This window comes from Haliotis cracherodii, unplaced genomic scaffold (genome assembly GCF_022045235.1).
Source record: "Haliotis cracherodii isolate W230 unplaced genomic scaffold, xgHalCrac1.p SCAF_11, whole genome shotgun sequence".
Taxonomy (NCBI): domain Eukaryota; kingdom Metazoa; phylum Mollusca; class Gastropoda; order Lepetellida; family Haliotidae; genus Haliotis; species Haliotis cracherodii.
The window spans coordinates 47,679,161-47,695,431 of record NW_027266266.1 but is presented as its reverse complement, the minus strand read 5'-3'; the positions used below and the strand labels follow the sequence as shown (position 1 = coordinate 47,695,431).

The window sequence follows — 16,271 nt, the reverse complement described above, 5'->3', positions numbered from 1 at the left end:
GTGGTCATGCATTATTTTACATTCTGCTTTTCTGTCATGCTGGCATGTCTGTTTGTTTGTTTGTTTGTTTGTTTGTTTGTTTGTTTGTTTGTTTGTTGTTTAACGCCGCTCTAAGCAATATTCCAGCTATATGACGGCGGTCTGTAAATAATGGAATCTGGACCAGACAATCCAGTGATCAATACCATCAGCATCGATCCACGCACCTAGGATCGATGACATGTATCAACCATGTCAGCGAGCCTGGCCACCCGATCCCGTTAGTCGCCTCTTACGACAAGCATAGTCGCCTTTTAGAGCAAAAATGGGTTGCTGAAGACCTATTCTATCCCGGATCTTCCGACCTCCGCCCTCTGAGCCACGAGGAACTGAAGCACATGGTGATGAGGCGCATCAACAGGTCAACCGGAAACGCGCAGTCAATCAACCCCAATCCGGTCAAGGACGCCAATACCCAGAGGTCCCCTCGGATACCAAAGGTCGAGGTCAGACAGCCAAAATAACTTGCTTGCATGACAGACCATTAGTGTGAATACCTGTGTACATGTATTATATACATACATCTTTTAATTCAACTATTTGATTTGATAACCGTTATAAGGTGGTATGTGATTATTTATTTTTTCTAACAATTTACAGTTTTATCAACTATTGGTTTGTATGTTTTTAATTGTTTGCTATTATATGTAGGTACACCCAAATGTGCAATAAAAACTGATGGTTAGATTTGTTATACAAAACATTTTACCTAAGAGTTTTATTGTTTAAAGGACCGCCTCCGTGGCCTAGTGGTAGAGCAGTGGCATCCATCACAAACACATGCAAAGGCTAGTCAATTATTTCACCCGGGAACACATGGTACAAGTCAAAATAGGTACTTGCATCGGACCAAATGTTTGTCACTGATGGGTCAAATTTAGAAATGTCCGCCACTTATATACTGAAGCTTAGACGCTGTGGGAATGTCATCCATTCCCTCCTACATGTGTCTTGGAAGAGACCCGAGGTGTTCTGTTACCTGATTCAGCGGGAAAGGTTGAAGTGAGGTGAAATGGGTATGACATGGCGTTCAAGATTATTGCTCTTATATAGCCACGTGCATTCACACACTCACGTGCGTGCGTGCGTTGAGTATGTGTGGCTGGTTGTACTCGTCCGGACTAATGCCGATTTACAGTGCTAGCCCACTGAGATACCATGCCGCAGTTTAACATGAATACCCTACTCAGACACAGTACACTGACGTCCTTGCCTTAGCCCCTTAATGCCGAGCGCCAGACAGAATAACAACAAGTACCATCGTTTAACATCTTTTGGTATGACGTGCTAGGAATTGAATCAACGACCTTCCGCTCTCCGGGCCGACGCTCCATCCGATAAACATCAGTGGAGATCCCAGGGGAAAAACTGTTTCTAAAATTTAGAGTATGTTTCCATATATGGAGAACCCAATAACAGAAGATCTGTCTTAAATAGGGACACTGCATAGTTGTCGTGACCTTGCCTCTATCACACGCATATTTTAGACTTCAACACGATCCAAATTAAACTGACAACTCTGTGAAAGACACAAGTGTATAAAGTCTGCACAAATGTTTACTTTTTAAAACGACACTCCTTCGCATCTTCACACTTTAAATGAGAAGTAACGCGCCCGCTTGTCGGTAGTATCAGCCAGACAGCCTTGTGGAACACTAGCTGTACTTCTCCTCCTCCAGGTATAGTTGCTAATGTTTCCATGCCGCTATGTGGCGAATCTTAACTTTTTTTTGGTCAATACCTCATCCTGGGCCCACTTGCACAAAGCGATCTTAGCGTTAAGACTATTGTAAGCCTATGCTAAAGTATGGGAGTTACGATCATCTTAGCGCTTTTGTGGCTTTGTGCAAGTGGGCCCAGCATGGGTTGCTGGGGACATATTATAACCCGGAATGCCCATGAGAAGAGAAGCATAGGTTGATGGAGACCTATTTAACCCGGAATCCCCAAAGGGAGACCAGGGCCCACTTGCACAAAGCGATCTTAGCGTTAAGACTATTGTAAGCTAAAGTATGGGAGTTACGATCATCTTTGTGCTAAGATCGCTTTGTGCAAGTGGGCCCAGGTGTTCTGTTCCGGCCCACTTGCCCTGTCTAAGCGCCAATATTGCTTTGTGCAACACCAACGCTTGCCTGTTACTGTACCTATAGTTAATGACAAACCTCTCCAGCAGGTGATCTTTTGTTTGTTTGTTTCTTTGTTTCTTGTTTAACGCCGCATTCTGCAATATTCCTTCTATATGACGGCGGTCTGTAAATGATCGAGTCTGGACCAGACAATTAAGTAATTGACATCATGAGCATCGATCCACACAATTGGGATCGATGACATGCATCAACCAAGTCAGCGATCCTGACCACCCGATCCCGTTAGTCGTCTTTTACGGCAAGCATGGGTTGCTGAAGATCTATTTTCCCCGGATCTTCATGGGTCAGTTGGTAACTTAAAGGTAGGATAGTTTTATCTAACGAATCTCTAAATATCTCTCTCACATCATCACATAAAGGGCAGAATCTACTAGGCGCTATCAAACCCCCCAACATCAGGTGCTCTATCAAGACCTGTTACCTTCTGTATCTACTGGGCGCGATCAAACTCCCCAACACAAGGTGCTCTATCAAGACCTGTTACCTTCTGTATCTACTGGGCGCGATCAAACTCCCCAACACCAGATGTTCTATCAAGACCTGTTACCTTCTGTATCTACTGGGCGCTTTCAAACACCCCAACACCAGGTGCGCTGTCCAGACCTGTTACCTTCTGTATCTACTGGGTGCTATCAAACTCCCCAACACCAGATTCGCTGTCCAGACCTGTTACCTTCTGTATCTACTGGGCGCTATCAAACTCCCCATTACCAGGTGCTCTATCAAGACCTGTTACCTTCTGTATCTACTGGGTGCTATCCAACTCCCCAACACCAGGTGCGCTGTCCAGACCTGTTACCTTCTGTATCTACTAGGCGCTATCAAACTCCCCAACACCAGGTGCGCTGTCCAGACCTGTTACCTTCTGTATCTACCAGGCGCTATCAAACTCCCCCAACACCAGGTACGCTGTCCAGGCCTGTTTATTCTGTACCTCCTGGGCCCCGATTATGTTTCTAGGTTTGTCAGCACCATACCCGTGCTCGTGGGTTTCACCGAAGTGGTAAACGTCTTAGACGTGCATCACTTCGGGCTTTCCTCCCACATGAAGCTGACACGCCGTCATATAACTGGAATACTGTTAAAAGCGGCGTTTAACCCAACTCACTCACTCACTCACTGTATCTACTGGGCGCTATCAAACTCCCCAACACAAGGTGCGCTGTCCAGACCTGTTACCTTCTGTATCTACTGGGCGCTATGGAACTCCCCCAACACCAGGTGCGCTGTCCAGACCTGTTACCTTCTGTATCTACTGGGCGCTATGGAACTCCCCCAACACCAGGTGTACTGGGTGCTATGAATCTGTTCAATTTACTATAAATAATGTTCAAACTAAAACTCCATTTTATTAATTTTCAGAATCATGATAGCTTTCCTTGTTCTAATCGGATCTGTAGCAGTTTATGGGTGAGTGGTATAAGCTATAGGATATCAGATCAGATGCAGTTTATCTGCGTGTGGTATAAGCTATATATCATATGAGATGTAGTTTATAGATGACTGGTATAAGCTAGCATCAGATGCCGCTTGTAGGTGCGTGGTATATGCTGGATTATCTGGTCAGATGCAGTTTATGGGTGGTATAAACTGGTATATCAGATCAGGTGCAGTTTATGGGTACATTGTCTGAACTAGTATATCAGAGCAGGTGCAGTTTATATGTAAGTGGTATAAATAGAGAATCTCACCCGAGTGTCTTTTGATATCAAATATATCAACACGAGTTGATAAAAGTGGAAAAATTCTGAGGCTTGCCGAGGATATTTGCCACTTTTATCAACGAGTGTTGATACATTTGATATCAAAAGACACGAGGGTGAGATTTTATTTATCATCCAACATCATTCTTTCAACTTTTTCAATTTGTAGACAGTAATTAGCAGTGTCTTCGGTATAAAAAGTACTGCAAACAGCTTCAGTAGCAGAGCCATTAGTGATGTCATTTGATTGTGACGTCATGGTAACCAGTGATGTCACAATGGTCTGCAAAGCATTGTGATGTAATTTCATTGCAGCGATATCTAAAGTGTAGATATCGCTTGATCTCATCCAAGAGATATCTCCTGTGGCAGCCAGTTTTAGATGATAAACTAGTATATCAGATCAGGTGCAGTTTATGGGTACATTGTCTAAATCATTTATCAGATCAGTTGCAGTTTATGTGTGGATGGTATAAACTAGTATATCAGATCAGGTGCAGTTTATGGGTACATTGTCTAAATCATTTATCAGATCAGGTGCAGTTTATGGGTGGATGGTATAAACTAGTATATCAGATCAGATGCAGTTTGTGGGTACATTGTCTTAATTATTTATCAGATCAGGTGCAGTTTATGGGTGGGTGGTATAAACTAGTATATCAGATCAGATGCAGTTGGTTGTCCGCACCATAACCCGTTCGTGGGAAACGTCTGGGACACGTTTGCATTCACATTTCCCCCAGCCCACCTTAGAAATTGGAATAATTTTGAAAGAAGCCCCAACTCATCGGGGGCGTCTCTGCCTGCAGAAAACACTACTCCTGCATCCACACCAACCATGACCAGCTGCTCCCGAGCCAGGTGGTCAGCAACGTCATCGCCGACATTGACAAAGATGGCGACGGCATTGTGGAGCCAACCGAGGTCCAGGCGGAGTTCGTCGCCAGATATGACGTTGACAGTAGGATAATCATTATGATAAGAATCTGTGCCCTGTAACCTATGCTTGTTGCAAGAGTCGTCTGAAGTGTCGGTTGATTTGTTGTTTTACGTCGCACTCGGCAGTTTTCCTGCTATATGACGGCGGTCTGTAAATAATCGAGTCTGGACCAGACAATCCAGTGATTGATATCATGAGCATCGATCCACACAATTTGGATGACCTGCATCAACCAAGTCAGCAAGCCTGACCACCCGATTCCGATAGTCGCCTCTTACCGATTGAAGTTGATCGCGTGGTTAAGCTCGGTGCCATGGCCAATTTCGCGTCGTTGCTCAAGCTTTCTGTCATTGGTTTGCTTGAATATGAAATCCTTAAAGGGACGTAATCGCCCTTTGGTAATATAAAAAATATCATTCAAAGCGCGACAATGCAACAAATGGCCAAAATGTCGCGTTGTCGCATTGTCGCATTGTTGCGCTTTGGTTAATTTTGACACTTTTCGCTTGTTTCCCTGAGGGCGACAATGTCCCTTCTTGGATTCCATACCTGACCCTCGATTATTTTCAGGTCATTTTGATACAGCTGGCATATTGGTAACAAATATAGTTTCCATCAACCATGTCTTACCTAAATCGTCATCAATCAGTCAATTTGACATCCTATCTCCTAGTAGGGGCAGTACCGTAAACCCTCAAATAACGGCAAGGGACCCCAGACTGTATTTTGCCAATGTTGATCGCATCTCAAGAAGGGACTGGCCGTTTGATAGTCTGGATATTTAGAGAATAATCAACAGGCTACGAGAAACAGATAATTCCGAGTCTTGAGTAGATTATAGAAATATAATTAAGAATAAAGACTGCTCTACCCCATGTGTAGTGTATAAAGTATAGTTTTGCTGCTTGCGTCAGTGAGCTTTGACGTCATGATAGTTCAGGGCAAAACGATACTTTATTACACAACACGTGGGGGTAGAGCAAACTTTATTACTTGTCAAAGAGGACGACTTTAAGACTAACCTCATGTTATATTGAAGCTGGGTTTAAAATCAAATCTGTAATGACCAGTTACGTAAACTTAAAATCCTCGAACAGGTCTCATTGTCGGGCTCTTCCACCTAATTGCCTGCACCCTCACGTTAAGAGGCATATTTTACGTTTGAGACATAATAATACACCACTAAAATGGGAAGTTTTATTATTTGAATAGGTCATATTACATTGTTTGTTTACCCATAATCTTATACAACAATAAGTGGAATTTTTAAATTTAAGTTTTCATATTAATTTGCTTCAATTTAATCACGTGACTCAAACAGCGGCAAATGCCGTATGCTTACTAACAGGTGGTTATGAAACCTATCAAGGATTGCTCATTCCGCATCTTCCCGAGGCAAGAGAGTTAACTGACTTTAAAAGTCCAGTTAAAACCCTTGCCGAATCAGGATGGAATTCCTGGGCACGATCGTAGCGTCACCAGTGGCTGTTACGAGTTAAGTCCCTTCTATTCCTCTCCTATGGACCAATCAGATTCCACCTCTCGTATCACTTGCGTTTGCTTCAAACAAAATGGCGGCGCCCAGTCAAGAGGATATAATCGACAATCCAGATCTATATTGTGAGAAAACGAGTCTTACATCGCGAAGTTCATCGAATCACGTGAGGACCTTGATTGAAAACTTGAAAAGATTTGGAAAATATCTGTCGACAATGAGTTGGCGGTGCACATACTGTGCAAATCCTGCAATCGACCAAAATCTGCATGACAGTTTACGAACCGGTTTTCGATTTCGGTGCGCGATTTTGATTGGACTATGCATAGGCTCGTTAGTCCAGCCAAAACTCCACATCTGCAGCCCAGTTCGGCAAGGATGGAAACTGGACTTATATAGTCAGTTAATTCTCTTGCCTCGTGAAGATGCTCATTCCCTAACCCAGAGACAGACAGAACTCCTAGAGCACCAACGCCCGCCTCGGACAGTTTCAGATTGCTTTGGCACGGGCACAGTGGTGTATGTATGTGTGGGAGATGCCTGCGGCATGATATATGACTGACATCATCTTACTTCCCACGTAATATTATTCAAATATACTGAACCAAATTAAAAACTTCACAATCCTAAGGGGCGGTCGGGTAGCCTGGTGGTTAAAGCGTTCGCTCGTCACGCTGAAGACCCGGGTTCGATTCCCGACATGGGTACAATGTGTGAAGCCCATTTCTGGTGTCCCCTGCCGTGATATTTCTGGAATATTGCTAAAAGCGGCGTAAAATAAAACTCACTCACTCACTCACAATCCTAAAATTTTAACATTTTGACCAGTTATCATTGTGGGCCCTTATTGTGTATTTAAACAGTAATGGCCACGTATTGTCTTCAGATAACACAGGTGCAGGTGAATCGATCAAAATCATCATGGCAAAAGTGGTTTTTCACGTGCAACTGATCACGTGGCCATAATACCGCACTTGTTTTCAGCCATACTTGTTAGCAGTCATTAACAAAAAAAGAAAAACACAAGAAAACAAAAGTCTTTACGGCCATTTGTCATGCCACGCCTTTCAAATGTGCAACGTGAACGTGCCATCGGCATGTTGCAAGCGGGAACGTCCGTAGTTGAAGTCGCAAGGACGATGGGTTGTAGTCGACGAACTGTTCATGATTTACAGACGCGTCTACAGCAAACGGGTACCACCGCTGATCGCCCTCGGCCAGGTCGACCACGTGTGACGTCACATGCAGAGGATCGTCAGATTGTCTTACGTCACCTCCGTAACCGATTTTTGACGGCTACATCAACCAGAAATGAATAGTTTAGGGGTAGACAGAGTGCGCAAACTGTTCAAAACCGTCTGAGAACTGCTCACCTTCAAGCACTATGGCCATACTGCGGGCCGATTTTGACTCAATTATACAGACGCCAACGTCAATTGTGGGCACAGAGGCACTTACGATGGACTCAAGTCGTCTTCAGTGATGAATCCCGATTTAATCTTCAATTTACTGATGGTAGGGCGAGGGTGTGGAGGCGCCGTCATGAACGTTACGCTCAGTGTTGTGTACAGGAAGTTGACAGATTTCGAGGCGGAAGTGTCATGGTGTGGGGTGCTTTCTGTGGCAGTGCACGTTCCAGGCTTCTTGTCATCCGTGGCAACCTCAACGCTGCTGCTTACCGCGACCAGGTACTGGCACCAGAACTTCTGCCTTTTATGGCAGCACATGGACCAGGTTTGATCTTCCAACACGACAATGCCATACCCCACACAGCAATTTTGACAAGGAATTTCCTTCAGAATGCGGGAGTCAACGTCATGGACTGGCCGTCAAGGTCTCTCGACCTCAATCCCATCGAACACGTCTGGGATGGTCTTGGCAGAAGTCTGCGCACTCTCCAGAACCAACCACAGAATTTGCAAGATCTTGGCACCATTTTGCAGCAACAATGGCGTCGTCTTCCCAATCATGTGTTCACAAGCATCACAAGGTCCATGCGGAGGCGTTGTGTGGCAGTTGTCAACGCAAATGGTGGCCATACAAGCTACTGAACTTGTGTGCCATCAGATTCTCGAGTTTCGGACTTATGATTTAAACTGTTGATGTTATTACCGAATACCGTAGGTGCTTGGAACAAACGATGGTTACCACCGTTAATTAAAATCCTTCTTTGGACATTAATTATTAAAAATTACCTTCTCTGATACATTTGTCCGTTATACATCATATATGGGATTAGTTTAAAAAATGTAAAGTTAATAATTTGACTATATATATTTATGCAAGTTTAAAGAAACTCCTTAACCGAAAATTGACGTGGATGCGCCATCTTGCTTGACAATAATGAAAGAACGGTGTTTCCAAGGATGGAACTTGAACAGCGCCATGACGTCAGTCCATTATGACGTAATTCAAAAAGTGTACTTTATCGCAGGTACACTTCACTGAAGGATGCCTATTGTTCAGATGACGTGATGTAATCAATGTGTGTCGCGATGAACAATGGATGACGTTATATCGGCTTTTACTCAACAGAAAAGCGTTGTGACGTATTATGGCTTCAAATGAACACCCGACATTGAGAATCGCTGAATGCACATGTGCAATTATCGGAAGGCGTTTACACACGATCCTTCGACCCGTATGGGTAATATAATATAATTTTACACAAAACAAACCTGTTTGCTGGAAATGCTTGATAGTATGTTGTAAAAGGACATTGTGTGCCTTGAAGCAGTATTCTGTCTCTGACAAGAATTCAAGTGTATGATATTTGTACATGTATAATGATAAATACCCTGGCCCCATTCGACACCGTAGCTTCCTTACTCACCAACTCTCTCTCTCTCTCTCTCTCTCTCTCTCTCTCTCTCTCTCTCTCTCTCTCTCTCTCTCTCTCTCTCTCTCTCTCTCTCTTAGGTTTTACGAAAATATTATGTTGTTCCAGAAAACGGAAGTATCACAGAGGATGAGTTTGTAACACAATGGCATCGGCATTACCTCGACGTTCGCAACTTTGTTGGCTACCTCTTCCACAATTTCGACGTGAACAACGACATGAGTCTGACCGACAGTGACCTCGTCGCTTTGTCAAAAAATCTCGACACTGACGGTGGGTGTTCATTCATGATGTCTCTTTTATGTTACAGGAAAGGGGCGAGGAACGGGGGGGCTGACAAAACCTCTCTGCGAGTAGGTAACAGGTCACATTACATGAATCTTGAGGTACTAACGCCCAATCTAAGTGAAATATTTGTAGGTTCTTGATCCAGTCAGATTCCACCTTTCTAAAGAAATTTGGCTTCGTGTCTTTACCCCCTAATTCGGAAATTTCGATTTGTTCAAATGAAAACACAGGACACAAATAGTCCTTCATTGTTTCTCACTTTGTCGCCAGTTTCAGAAAATGTGAAAACTTTGGCCTTGACAGTCTCTAAAACAGATGGAATGGCTGAACATATTAGTTGTCTCCCCTCTCTGTAACCCTTGACAACGGTTTATGTATTGCAGGAAATGGGGAAATTTCGATTGCAGAGTTCAGGACCTACATGATGAACGTAAGTCACGTAACAATACATTTTTGAGTGATGTCCTGGTACCTGTCTTCCAACAATTTTACCTTCTCCTGAAGAGTTAGGCACCGTCAGTATGACCAATGCTAAAACAAAATGGCAGCCGAGATGGGCATCTTCCTTAAAAGGACGTATTCTCTTTGGCATCGATCCTTTTATCACTAAATTACACATAACTAGAAATAATCAGAGAGAGGATGTTCTCTTAACCAGACTTCGTCTTGGGCATTGTGGTGTTGGTGCATATGTAAATGCTATTGATTAAGACATTTCTGCACATTGTACAGTGTGTAATCAGCTTGATAATGTAGCTCATTTTTTATTGCATTGCCAAAAGTATATTAATCATCGTAAGGTAATGGTGGAGTCTCTAACAGTTCTTAATACTGACTTCTCATTGGCTGGATTTTTATGTTCTAGGAATATTGTTCACCATGACGTTCAGAATGTCATTCTCGTTCATATTAAAGCGTGTGGCGGTTTTGATACTTTATAAAAGATATAGGTACTTAGCAAACCTTTATTATGGGCAAGGTGTAAATGGGCCTAGTTGCCCGAACACCTTTAAAACATTTTAATGATCAATCATCACCTGTCTGCCAAGTTTATTTGAAGCCGATAAGTCAACTCTGCGTGTAACTAGGTTTAATGTAATAACAAATCCAAAATAAATACCAAAAGACAAGCATAAACATCGACAATTAAAACCTAATGTCGAAAATGACCTGAAAATAGAAATTCCATAATGGTGTGCAACAATCTGATAAATTACATCCAAGGAGGCCACACCTCAACAAACAGGTAGTCATTTTGGTCACTTTGGTAACCAAAACGTCATTTACATGGCAACTGAAATTCCGTCACCAAGTTGGTTGGTTGGTTTGTTGTTTAACGTCGCACCCAGCAAAAATAAATAAACTGAACGACAATATATGGTCATGCATTACTTTTTATTCTGCTGTTCTGCCCTGCTGGCATGTTTGTTTGTTTTTTAACGCCGCACTCAGCAATATTCCAGCTATATGACGGCGGTCTGTAAATGTCCGAATCTGGACCAGACAATCCAGTGATTAATATCATGAGCATCGATCCTCGATCGATGACATGTATCAACCACGTCAGCGAGCCTGACCACCCGATCCCGTTAGTCGCCTTTCACGACAAGCATAATCGCCTTTTACGGCAAGCATGGGTTGCTGAAGACTTATTCGACCGGGATCTTCACGGGTCAAGAAAAAATCTCGTATACATCTCTGACAAAATCGCGAAGGTGTCCGGTAAAAGGATTCTTTTCAGCACATTGGATCCAGATACATCGTTCATGATTACTTCACAACAGATTGAATAACAAAGTACAACGATTTTCATTTAGGAATATGTAATATGTTTTATTAAATCGTATTTAAGAAATATACGACGAGTGGGAGTTGGTTATCGTACAATAAAACACTGCAGGGAGAATAAACCATGACGGGCGCATCCTCTAGTATCATATTCTACTGACTTCCCCATTCGGTGTCACCCCCCCCCCCCCCCCCCCCCCCTCCCCGCACACACACACACTACCACACCCAAACCCCACCCCCTTCCCAAATGTAACATTTGTTCATGACCCCGTCCTATAATTAATGACCAGTACCCACATTATTTGAAAAAAACTATTATTTTTTCATGCCGACCCCCCACTTTCTCCGTGTAACTTTTCCATGAACCCCAGTAACCCCCTCCCCCTCTCTTCCCCCACCCATATGTCTGGGAGAGGCGTGAACCACTCACTATGTCACTATGAGACGTGTTAACACTTCGTATGTTTCAGCTCTACACCAACTGTGTTACAGCTCACGGCAACTGATGTCCGCTGTGAAATAAAACATCGTGATCGACATTCCAAATGTGTTTTGTTTGTCAGAGTGGGTAGGAGGGGTCCCACTGTGTTGGTCGACAATGAAGATGAGGTGATGACGTGCGAAGGTCCGCTGTTGTGAGGGCCCTATATTTGGACCACTGGATCAGCGTAGATAGGATATGAGAAAACATTTACATACCACAATGAAAACCACGAAATGTGTTTTTTATGAATCAGAATTAGACTTTGTCTTTACAATACTTCCATGTTTAAGATTTATGACAACACAGTCTACAAAGTGTGGAGGTTTTCAGGATGCGTATCAATATCAAACACACCAACACACTTAATAACACTAACACACACAGACTCACTCACTCACACACACACTAACACACAGACATACTAAATTACGCTTGCACTCACACGCCGTACACACACACTCTACACTAACACACACCCACTCAGACACACTCACACACACGTCACGTACACACTCAATCACACATACACTCACACACGCCGTACACACACTAACATACACACATTCACGCACACACTCACAAATTAACAATAACACACTCTCACACACATACATTAATACACTCACGTTAACACACACACACACACATTAACTAACAAACACTCACTCACACATACGCACGCACACACTCTCACACACACACACTCATACATACACTCACGCGCATACACACACATACACACACACTAACTAACTAACAAACACATATACACACACTCACAAATACACGCGTGCGCACGCACGCACACACACACACTCACACTCACACATACACACTCACACACACATACACGCGTGCGCACGCACGCACACACACATACACACACACTCCCACATTCTCACACACTCATGCACTCATACACACTATCACATACACACACACTCACATTAACTAACAAACACACATACACACACTCACACATACACGCGTGCGCACGCACGCACACACATACACACACACACTCAAACACACACTCACACTCACACTCACACTCACACTCACACTCACCCTCACACTCGCACACACTCACAAGCTCATGGTTTCTTCACAGAACGCTCCAGGAGGGGATGCGATAGTTCGACCCGGCAGTACAGACTGTGACCACTTTCTAAGTGAAGCTTTTATGACCCATTACACAGTTATCATGGTCACGGCCTATTGTACATAAATGACTTTGGTTGAAGTAACTAGTAACACACAGAGATAGTTCCGTGTGAGAAAGTGACACTCCGTTAATTCCTGTTGCCTGGTCCAGGATCAAGTTTTGACAAAAGACTGCATGATGATTAGTTTCTGGTAACATAGAGATAGCCAGAGACGTACACACATCTGAGTTTTGTTTATAACACTGATGACAGTGCAGGGTCCGTAAATATTGATTATATATCATTTTGACGAATATTTAACATTAATATACTGAACCGCAAAAGAAACGTCACCCCAAGTAACATTGCATGAAAAGTTGTCATTTAAATATCTGGGTATTTTTTTTATTTAAAAAAAATTAACATTACCTTGTCCGGAAAAATGAAATTGATGATAAAAATACAAAGCAGATGACAATAAAACCGATCGCCCAAACGCATCACGGCAACGGTCATGGTAACGTGAGTTCCGTGCAAATTGAAATACACATGCGTTCCCCCATTACTTGCCCAATAAAAATCCAGCCAGATCGGATAACATTCTTTCCTTATTGAATTGCTACGACATGCCAAGATTGACAAGAAATCAGGGACACCAAGACATTGGACGATTGCAAGTAGCCAATCTATTTCAAGTCCACGTAAGGACCATATACAGGCTCCAGCAACGGTACCAGACCACCAACACAACAGATGACCGAACACGTAGTGGAAGACCAAGGGTCACAACCCGACGTCGGGATCGTCAGATTGTACGACAGCATCTTTAAGATCTCTTTGTTACTGCTGCGGAAACTGCTCGACAGACCATGGGGACACACCAGCGACACATTATTGCGGACACCGTGCGTCGACGATTGACGAGCAGACACCTCCACTGTCACAGGTCACACCGAGGACCCATTCTGACACCACGTCATCGCCGGGACCGTCTTCAGTGGGCAACACAGCACCAGCATTGGCGCCACCAGCAATGGGGAAGAGTCCTCTTCTCAGACGACAGTCGTTACTGTATCTCAACAGCAGATGGCAGAGAGGGAGTCTGGCGACGCTGTGTTGTTGAGAGAGGCTCGTGGGGTGGTCAGAGCATCATGGTGTGGAGTGGAATTGGTCTTGCACAGAAGGTCGGCCCTGTGGTCTTCCAGAACATCGGTCCAGGGAGAGGCAATGGTGTCACAGCAGCTCGGTACATTGATCAAGTCTTGAGACCACACGCCATACCTCATTTCGCACGTCGCCGCAACCACGAGTTTCAGCATAACAACGCCCGTGCCCACACTGCGAGAGTAACACGAGACTTTCTCCAGCAGAATGACATCAAAACCATGCAGTGGTCTGCCCTCAGTCCCGACTTAAATCCCATTGAGCACCTGTGGGACGAGCTTCAAAGACAGCTGAATGACGTCCGACCAAGGCCGACAACTGCAGCTGAACTGCGTCAGGCGTTCCTCAGTGTGTGGGCTCAAGTGCCTATGGCCTTCATCAACCGCCACAACCATTCCATGTATCGACGTTGCACGGCAATCATCAATGCACATGGCGGACACACGAGATACTGACTTGTGATACCATTTTCTCAGAGACTAGTGTTGTGTTTCACTTTAAGGACATTTGAGACATTAATTTCAACCTTGATGATCAGTTTTGTCAAGTTTCATCTTTTAAATATGTCTCAAAGTATGTTTACAGTGTTTGGACAAATGAGGTTTCTCATATATCTATCCATGGTGACGTTTCCTTTGCGGTTCAGTATATTTATCGAGTACACATTCTTCCCTGAGTACAACGATTATGTTTAATATAAGCTAATTAAAGCGTGTATTATATCTCCATCTAGTTGGATATATCCTACAATGACACTAAAAATATCTCTCCAATCAAATTACTCTCATAAGAGAGAAAAATGATGTGCTGAATTGTGATACGAGAGATTGAGATGGTGACGTCACTTCCGAAACGAAACGTTGATGGTGAATGGGTCCAGGGTATATATCACAAAGGACGGAGATATAGTACCCTGGATTATTGAGGATGACCTGCATCCACAACACAACCTCATCATGACACCAACTACATCTGCAGCCAACACTACACAGACACGTCTTAGAGATATAACGAGAGCTTCTAGCAATGTTGATTTAGTTCTCTTTGTTTTAGTTTGTTTGTTTGTTTGTTTGTTTGTTTGGCTGTTTAGCGCCGCACTCGTCAACACTCTAAGTATATGAAGGGGGCCTGTAATGGTCGAATCTGGACCAGACAAGCCAGTGATTGACATCATGAGCATCGGTATTTGATATTATGATCAACGTCCTCGCAGACAGGATACGATGACATGGTATCAACCAAATCACCGAGCCTGACACCCCGATACATTCTGTCGCCTCTCCAATGTTGCGTGGGACGAAATCCCAACGGGACGATAACTAGGGCTATAATACTCAGGCCTTATAGTGATGCAGCAGGAATACATTAGAACACGGATATAGCGAACAAACGGATATAGCGAACAAACGGATACAACGAACTGTTACAAAATCCCCGATTTATCTCCTATATAATATCATATAAAATTTACGTATGTAACGAACTTTCTACAGCGAACTAACGGATACAGCAAACTGATATCTGATGATCGAAAAGCCCATCTATCACTAATTAGTGACGTGTATAGCGAACTGAGAAATCTCACTCAGTGTATCAGGGGACACAGGTGGCCCAGTCGTCTAATGCGCCGCGATTCGCTGTGCAGATTTGCGTCCCTTGGGCACGCCAAAAACCTATGATTGTGGGTTCGAATCCCGGTTCGCCTTGATTATGTTTCTAGGTTTGTCAGCACCATACCCATGCTCGTCGGTTTCACCGAAGTGGTAAACGTCTGAGACCTGCATCACTTCGGGCTTTCCTCCCACCTTAAGCTGGCACGCCGTGATATAACTGGAATACAGTTAAAAGCGGCGTTAAACCCAACTCACTCACTCACTCACTCAGTGTATCGGAATAACGATGTGTACATGCGGCACGTCTTGTATATACAGAAGCTTTGCATCATCCTCCAAAACCACGTTTCGTATCCCACACTACAAAGATGGTGTTTCAACATTTGTTTTTATCTAAACATGTAGTCCATGACCTCTGCTCGCGACAGTGTGTGAGGCTATCAAACAGCTGTGAACTAGAGTAGGCCACGCAGCACTCCTTTCCAACACATTTCATAAGAGATAATACTTCCAGTGGAACATCTAATGTAACCTTTTCACGTCAAGTACATGCCGAGCACTCGTGACTGCCTCCAGCACCACGTGTGCTTTCAACACCTGCTAGTTCTTGTATATACCTAGAC

At 43.7% G+C, this 16,271-nt stretch overlaps 1 protein-coding gene across 1 annotated transcript; it reads left to right on the top strand.

Annotated features, from left to right (window-relative positions):
* The first annotated feature begins 1,633 nt into the window (after positions 1-1,633).
* On the top strand, positions 1,634-11,748 carry LOC139455147 (uncharacterized). Its single transcript, XM_071236702.1, has 6 exons — positions 1,634-1,718; positions 3,549-3,596; positions 4,699-4,850; positions 9,272-9,436; positions 9,835-9,881; positions 11,713-11,748. Exons 2-6 carry the CDS (start codon positions 3,553-3,555, stop codon positions 11,746-11,748), a joined length of 444 nt encoding a protein of 147 aa, XP_071092803.1. The 5' UTR covers positions 1,634-1,718; positions 3,549-3,552.
* Positions 11,749-16,271: the final 4,523 nt, after the last annotated feature.

Bases quoted from the DNA above. Each gene is read 5' to 3' on its own strand.
- LOC139455147 (XM_071236702.1), top strand. From the start codon at position 3,553: ATGATAGCTTTCCTTGTTCTAATCGGATCTGTAGCAGTTTATGG. The intron at 3,597-4,698 runs GTGAGTGGTATA...CTCTGCCTGCAG, and splicing joins GGATCTGTAGCAGTTTATGG to AAAACACTACTCCTGCATCC. The intron at 9,437-9,834 runs GTGGGTGTTCAT...TATGTATTGCAG, and splicing joins AAAAAATCTCGACACTGACG to GAAATGGGGAAATTTCGATT.